This window comes from Pygoscelis adeliae, unplaced genomic scaffold (assembly GCF_000699105.1).
Source record: "Pygoscelis adeliae isolate BGI_AS28 unplaced genomic scaffold, ASM69910v1 Scaffold174, whole genome shotgun sequence".
NCBI lineage: Eukaryota > Metazoa > Chordata > Aves > Sphenisciformes > Spheniscidae > Pygoscelis > Pygoscelis adeliae.
In genome coordinates, this window is record NW_008824676.1 from 3,173,356 (window position 1) to 3,181,023 (window position 7,668).

General features: G+C 43.0%; 1 protein-coding gene across 1 annotated transcript in view; it reads left to right on the top strand.

Annotated features, from left to right (window-relative positions):
- LOC103916173 (vacuolar protein sorting-associated protein 13B-like) overlaps positions 1 to 7,668 on the top strand; it is a 197,895-nt gene that overhangs the window by 172,270 nt on the left and 17,957 nt on the right. The window contains 3 exon segments of the mRNA XM_009323125.1: positions 732 to 1,555; positions 6,042 to 6,218; positions 7,137 to 7,307. Of these exon segments, the coding sequence (XP_009321400.1) occupies positions 732 to 1,555; positions 6,042 to 6,218; positions 7,137 to 7,307 (1,172 nt within the window).

Below are 7,668 nucleotides of genomic sequence, written 5' to 3' on the forward strand. Positions count from 1 at the left end.
TACACACCACACCTGGTCCTTAGCTCCATTCAAGTGCAATTATAACACTACCTATTTCCAAGATGCAGAATGCCTGGCCTCCAGCAATGCTGCTACAATTAGAGTGGAATTTGTTGTACTGTTTTTATTTGTGCTGTAATTAAGTATTAATCCCCAAGAAACTGGTCATCAGCAGTACATAATAGCCCACTTGCTAGTTAAACTTGGCAATGAGCAGTTAACACTGGAGGGGGGGAGGCCCTCAATCCCATCGGTATAAAAATGCTGTGGTGCTTTCATTGGAAGGCATTCACTGCATGTGATGTGAAATGAATTATCCATAATAGTAACTTTCAGTAGTGGCTCCCAGAAAATATTTTAACAGCTGAGGCTGTATGTGAATTATCAGAAAATTGTATTTGTTGTCTGCTTTAATATCTGGCTCTGTTGCAAATCCAATAGGGAATTACTGTGTATACAGAGATGTTCCTGTCCAAACTATCCTGTTGATTGATAAGAAAGAAAGAGAAACCTGGCATAGATGTGTAATATTCGATTTCTTAGAAGACCTCCTGGGTGGCACCCACTGTGGTGATTAAGGCTGCCAGATCCCATTAACATTAACGGTACTTGTACAATGAGTTTCCCATGTATTATAGAGAACGTCTCTCCTGATAGCGTTTTGAGAAAGCAAGATGCCAGGTGAACTCAAAATACATGAAGTAACAGAACTGCTTTTCCCTCCTGTGTAGAAGTCAAGAGCAGACCCTGTCACTGAAAATGTTCATCAGTCAGTTAAGTCTTGCTGCGTTTGATGATATTACAAACCACAAAGTGTCATCTGAACTTCTGCGTCTCACAGCAGACAATGTTTTCCTCCACATGGCCCCAGCCACCAACTACTTGAGACCCCTGTCGCAGGAGTTCCAGCGGGACGCTGTGGAAGGCCTCCCACAATTTCATTGTCTCCAAGTGTATTGTGAAGACTTGCAACTGGACAATCAGTTGTACAGCAAATCCAATTTCCATTTTGCAGTCCTGCTGTGCCAAGGAGAGAAAAATGAGACGATGCAGTGGTCCAGAGTGAACAACCTCATTGTTTGTAACAAAGATTTGGAAAGCTATAAGGAAAACTGCTTTATAAAACTCTGCATTGCTTTTTCCAAGGAAGAGAATTTCGTGTTTCACATGAATGACCTCAGCTTTGAGCTCAAACCAGCTAGGCTGTATGTGGAAGACACCTTTGTTTACTACATTAAGACTTTGTTTGATACATATCTTCCAGAAAACAAAACCGCTTGTCAGTCTGTGAATACTTCAGATACTACGCTGATACTGCCTGAACAAGTGAGAGAGCATGCAAGAGCTTTAGTCAAGCCAGTGAAGTTAAGAAAATTAACAATACAACCTGTTAATCTCCTTGTCAGTATTCATGCTTCATTGAAACTGTATATAGCGTCAGATCACACCCCTCTCTCCTTCTCTGTGTTTGAGCGAGGACCCATCTTCACCACTGCCAGGCAACTTGTCCATGCCTTGGCCATGCATTATGCTGCTGGAGCACTTTTCAGAGCAGGTCAGTACTTTTCCATAACATGTAACATTTTCATTAGGTACCAGGATTCTGTGATTGTCTCTCAAGCTGAATAACCTAGATGGTAGCCATACAATTATTGTTTTCTTCAAACACTGTTTGATAATTATATTTTCAGACACCTTTCATGTCCTGCCATACAACAGAAGGGAAATAAAATGGCTGAGCAGACACTAGTGAAGATTTGTAAAGTTGTGCTAAACATTAGCCAGCCGCCTGCAGGCTTTATGAAACCCTGAACACAGCATAAAAATGTATTCTAGCTGGCTTAGATTTTGTCATTTTATATTATAGCACTAGTCAGAATCAACCCGCATTCCTCACATAAACTCCCCAAAACTGCATTTAATCAAATTATTCAGCATGTTGCTCTGCATTCAGAAGTAAATTATAGCCCTGAATGTTGTTTTGTTGTTAAAACTCCTTTTGGCTGCAGTTTATGATTAGGAATCTGTCTTTCTTCATACAGCCTTCATGCTAAACTGGCACACAGATGTTTGTTGTCCTTTGATCCAAGAACTATGAAGTTTGCTGTTACTAACTTTTTTCCATATAGGATCAATAGTGAGCAATTAGTCTATTAGGTTAGCAGGTACATTCTGTTTCCCATAAATATTAATTTAGAAATAATGAAATTTGGTCTCTACTGTGTCTTAGTGTGGAACGGAATTTGTACCTGAGACAGGAGGAAGCTCCTCCATGATCCCACACAAGTAAAGTACTCCACACTGAAACGTGGGATTTATTTTCCTGCAATACTAATGGTCAGATTTTCTGAAATCCTGATGCTTCCATTTGTGCTGCACACATAGCTGCAACCTGATTTCTGTGCACAGTTTCCAAAATTGTACACATGCATTTCAGGTATTTATAAACAGAGAGATGCTGATGTGGTCTCTCACTGTATGCATACGTGACTTGCATAGCTGATTATGGCAACTGTGTACACAATTGTGCACCAGAACATTGTGCATCGATTCATTATTTTCTTGCATTATTTTGCTTGCAAAATTTGCAGGTTTTTCTTTTTACTACTTGTTTGGATTTGTTTTACAGTCAAATCCCATAGTACAAAAGGGGAGATCTAGTTTCTTGCTAATTAAGAGTGAAACTGTGGCCAAATATGGTCCACAGTGTGAACGTTTCTCCCCACAACTGGCTAGGAGTGGTGATACAAGTGGTGATAGACTGCAGCAGGAAATTGGGGTTATACTGGCTTTTCATCCTCAACGTCCCAGGTGAGGCACATATGCTAGTGATGGATTCCTGAGCCTGGTCTTGGTCTTTCCTCCTGTGCTACCCTTGCAGCGTGCAGCAGTGCACAGGCCACCCCTTGCTCTGGGCTCATGATGTAGCTGAAATCAAGCAGGTTTAAATATTAAGAAATAAGGTTTGCTTCAGTGGAACTTCTCTTCAGGAAAATACATAAGCATATGTTTAGTTACTACTTAAATCCCTCTCAAAGCACTAAAACTAAAATGTATTTTTGAAAGTGGTTACCATGATTAAAATGGTGAATTGTGTTGATTAATGTTTGCTTGGGCAAAGAAGATGCTTTATTTTGAAGAGTTTGTGACACTTGTCAAAAGGCTGACTGTGTCAACAAAGTTAAAAAGGAGGAAAAAATCGAGCAAAAAGCTTTATATGGTCTGCAAACCATGAGTCCTCTCCTCACCATCACGTGAGTTACACTTCTTGGATTGGTCTCTTATGGAAGAGGACCTGACTTTCCTGCATTTTAACCACGTTAATCTGCAAAACGAGGGATTGTTTGACCCTGCTTCTGCTCACCACTGCCCCATGCATAGATCAGTGTAGCATCTGCACAAACAGCATTTCCATACAGCTATGCCTTATGCTCCAAGCAGGATATAGTCTCATTTTGCCCTTAGTGTGTGCAAGACCATTGCTGCGCAGTGGGAGGGGGCAGGATTTGCCCCAAAGCCTGCTAAAGGGAGCGTATCAGCCTGCCCCATATGTTGCAAAGGAGCAGCCAGAATCCATGTCTCGTAAGCAATGAATGGGGCTGGAGAGGTCTGCTCAAATACGCTGATTAGCATTGCTTGTCTCTAATTAGCAAAACTTGCAATGGAAATCTCCCATCCTTTTCTAATTAAGTTGGCTTCTATTTAAAAGTTAATAAAATTCTATTTAAAAATATTACTGGTATTAGCCAGATCTAACTCTATAGTTGCCTATAAAGAAAATGCAGTGGCTCTCTGCTAGTATAGTCATAATCAGTGGATATAATTCCTAAGCATACTTTGGGAAATGGTAACCTGACATGATACTATATTTCTGCAAAGTAAAATGCAGCACAGAGCTTGTGAATTGAGGGATTATTCCTGATTCATCATTTTCCTGTTCCCAACTTACTCCCACGCCTTCCTCCTTGGGTTGAGTGGTCCATGCCAGCAGTGAGGAGCCATTAGTTTTGCTCTGAGCATTGGACAAGGAGGGTCACCCTTGCTGCAGGTTGCACGTTCCTCCCGTGCGCTCTCCATGGGTGAGCATGCTCCTTCCAGAGCTTCCCAAAACTGACAGCCCACAGGCCAGGCCAGACTGCAACAGCCCATCCCCGGGATACCAGGCAACCCCTCAGCTTTGTGTTTAACTGGTTTCATTCCTGGTTTTAATCTGGTTTTCATTCCTGAACACGCTGGCTGGCCAAACAGGTGAGTGAGTGGAGTTGGAGTCTCTCGTGTCCCAGCCTGGTGGTGCCTGCAGGGCAGAAAGGCATTAATCCGCGGTGTCGTGCAGCCCCTTTCCGTCACCTCATGTCATCCCATCACTGCCTCAGGACAAGGAATGCCAAGGACATTTGGAAAAAACAAAAAAAAAAGGCTGTTTGCAAGGGATTATTGCAACATTATTTATCAGAAAAAGCAGAGAGAGCATCTCTTCCATCTGTACACACCTCCCCGCCCCTCCAGCTTTTCATCACTTCACACAGTGGCAAGGATAATTTGTTAAAAATACTACAGTGAGAGGGTCACAGGCCCAGCCTGGAGCACTGGCTTCCCCTGGTCCCCGGCAGGGAAGGACTGCCAGGGGGACGCTCCTCTCCAGGGCAGGCACCGCAGGACCACAGCGCTCATTGCCACTCTGCTCATCGCGTTGCCAGCAGTACTTGTTTTTTGTTTTCATAGTCCATCCCACCCTCTCCCTTATGTCCACTGTGGTTCCTGCTTTTTATACTACATGAACTGGAGTTCTCAACCTGCCAGGGCTGAAATGTGGGACAGATTCAACAAGAATAATAGATTTTCCAGGAGCTTACAATGATAGTATGAGATTAATTCATTTCATATGAGTAACATTTTCTCTTCTGTTCAGTTTCATGATTCAGCCTTCCACAGGAGTGACTGGGAGGGGTTACTAGAAAACAAGAAAAGCATCTGGATAGCAGGAGTTTGCAGTGATGAGATGGGAATGAGGAGGGCAGCGCAGATCAAGGGCCCTTGACAGGAGAGCAGGAGGCCAATCTGTCCATCTTTCAGTCTCCTGGCCCTGCCGCGACTTGTGTCACTCTGACAGTGCCAGTTGAAATTCATGGTACCGGGGCTCAAAGACCAAGCAGTTCCCATTTAATGTTTATTGCCATTTCTGAATCGCTCTCTCTGGGCTGCTGAAAAAAAGTTATGCAGCACTATTTCCCTAATAAATCTGCTGCCAACCAGCCTGAGAAAGACAAGACCTGCAAACAGCTTTCCAGCAACAGATTGCTGTGCGCTCGGCCATCCAGCAAGCTGCTGGCAACCCTGCGTTTATATAGGAAACCAGATCTGCAGATACCTCTCCTGGGATATGCATAAGGAATACTCCCCTATGAGTAACCTAATCAGCATGTAGATGTCATTGCTGTTTACACAACTGTACTGAGCAAAAGACATTTATCTGGCTTTCACTGCACTCTGAAAGAAAATGATCAGCTTAGAAAGGTTGGGGTGGATTTAAAATAACTTCTTAAGCACTTGTCAAAAATCTGCATCCCCTTTCCTAACACTCCATCAGGCAATTGACCTCCACACTCCGGTAAAGCAGTACATTGTATCAGTGTAAACTCCCTGTCACAATTCTATCACATAAGGATGTGAAATCACAACGCTGCCTTATAGCGTCTAAAACCGACCCAGCGACCTGAACTTGCAGTCCCGTTCCTCCGTAGCTGTGAGGCTCTAGCATCCCCCTCTCTAGCACACTTTTAGCAGAAATACGGGAAGCTCCTGGAAGGAAGTCATTCTAAAGCTATTTGTGAGTTTGCCAAAAGGATTTCTTTGATTTACGAAGTATGAAAGATTGCCATTTCTGAATTCATAGTGGATGAGTTATTTCCCGTGTTTTGCTCAAAGGAAGTTCATAGTGCGATGAATTCTAGTGTGAAAAAGAGAATTAAAGAATAACCTTTTCACAACTGCTGCTTCTGCAGTTTTTGCAGCCGTAACATGTGTCTTGTTTCTCCACACAGGCTGGGTTGTCGGATCGTTGGAAATTCTCGGAAGCCCGGCTAGTCTGGTGAGAAGCATAGGGAACGGCATAGCCGATTTCTTTAGGCTCCCCTATGAAGGGCTGACCAGAGGCCCAGGAGCATTTGTCAGTGGAGTTTCCAGAGGAACAACATCATTTGTAAAACACATTTCCAAAGGTAGATCTTTCACTTTGTTGCTCCAACTACTGCTTTATTGTCATGCGTTGTTAAAGGATGTGTTAAAGTTTTAAACAATATTGCTTGCAGCTTTGTTTGACTTGCTAGGCTGCAGCGAAATGCTGGGAGGGTAACAAAGCTCATATATAACATCTTATGTATTAAACAGATCACCGCTTAACTACAGTGTGTGAGAATGTTTCAGAAACTTCAGAATTTTAAACCTCCCAGTGGAAAACAGAGATTGGCTCAGCCAGTATTTCATGTGATAGCTGCAGAAATATTAAAGGTGTTCTGTACTTCTGCTAACCATCAGAAATTCTACAGTGTCGCCTCATCATATTTATTATTTCTTTTTTTCAAAAAAAAAAAAAAGTAGATACAGTTGTCATAACTGTGTAAGTACGTGGGTAGGTTTTGACAGCAGGGCTGGTCTGGCCTGAGAGCAGGAGCAGCTTTTGTTTTGCGAAGTCTGTATAAACAGTGCCATCGCGTGGCTTCAGCCGCCCGGGGAGAGACTGCGGGGTGGCTGCCCCAGCTGCTCGCTGCTGCTCCAGGCTCCCTCAGGACACATCCTCCTGGGCTCCTTCTGTAAATATTTGTTTACCTTTCCATCACCCCCCCTCCGTTGAGGTTAGCCTTACAGAAGTTTGGGAACTGGGGAGGGATGTTCGGATGAGTTGCTGTTCCCACCGGCCGGGCAAACCTGGTGCAGGCTAATGTAAAAGGCGTGACATGGACCGTAGAAGTAGTGTGGTGATGCTTAACAAATAGTAAAGCATGTTACACATGGGTGACTTTTCAATTGACTTGCTGTTCTGCTCGTAAGCTCAGTATTTCAGTGAGGCATAGAACGTCTCCATGTTTTAAATTAAAGCATTTTGATCCAGACCCAAATGTAGATCTCCATGTATTTAGGTACACTGACGTCAATTACCAATCTGGCAACGAGTCTTGCTCGGAATATGGATAGGCTGTCACTGGATGAGGAGCATTACAACAGACAAGAAGAATGGAGAAGGCAGCTTCCAGAGAGCCTGGGAGAAGGACTGAGGCAGGGGCTCTCTCGTTTAGGCATTAGCCTTCTAGGTAACGTACTATTAAATATCAAGTTGAGTGATAATACTGTTTTCTGATCTGCTCACCAGCCTTTTCTACATGTGAGTTATAACTGCAAAATCTGTTTGTTTTGGGGGTTTTTTTTGTGAAATATATGAGATACTGTTTCTTTTCATCAAGGTTTAGTGACTTTCATATATGTGTTTTGCTGATAAAATAATTGCAGATATAGAACAAGTTTGCACTCTCTTTGTGAAATAATATTTTCATTGGTGCATGATGCATAGCTGAGAAGAGAAGAATAATTCTGCATTGGGCAGGGTGACGTGTAACTAAGTCAGCACAAAGACGTCATCACGCTGATGTTTACTTCCCAATGAGTTACAGGAAT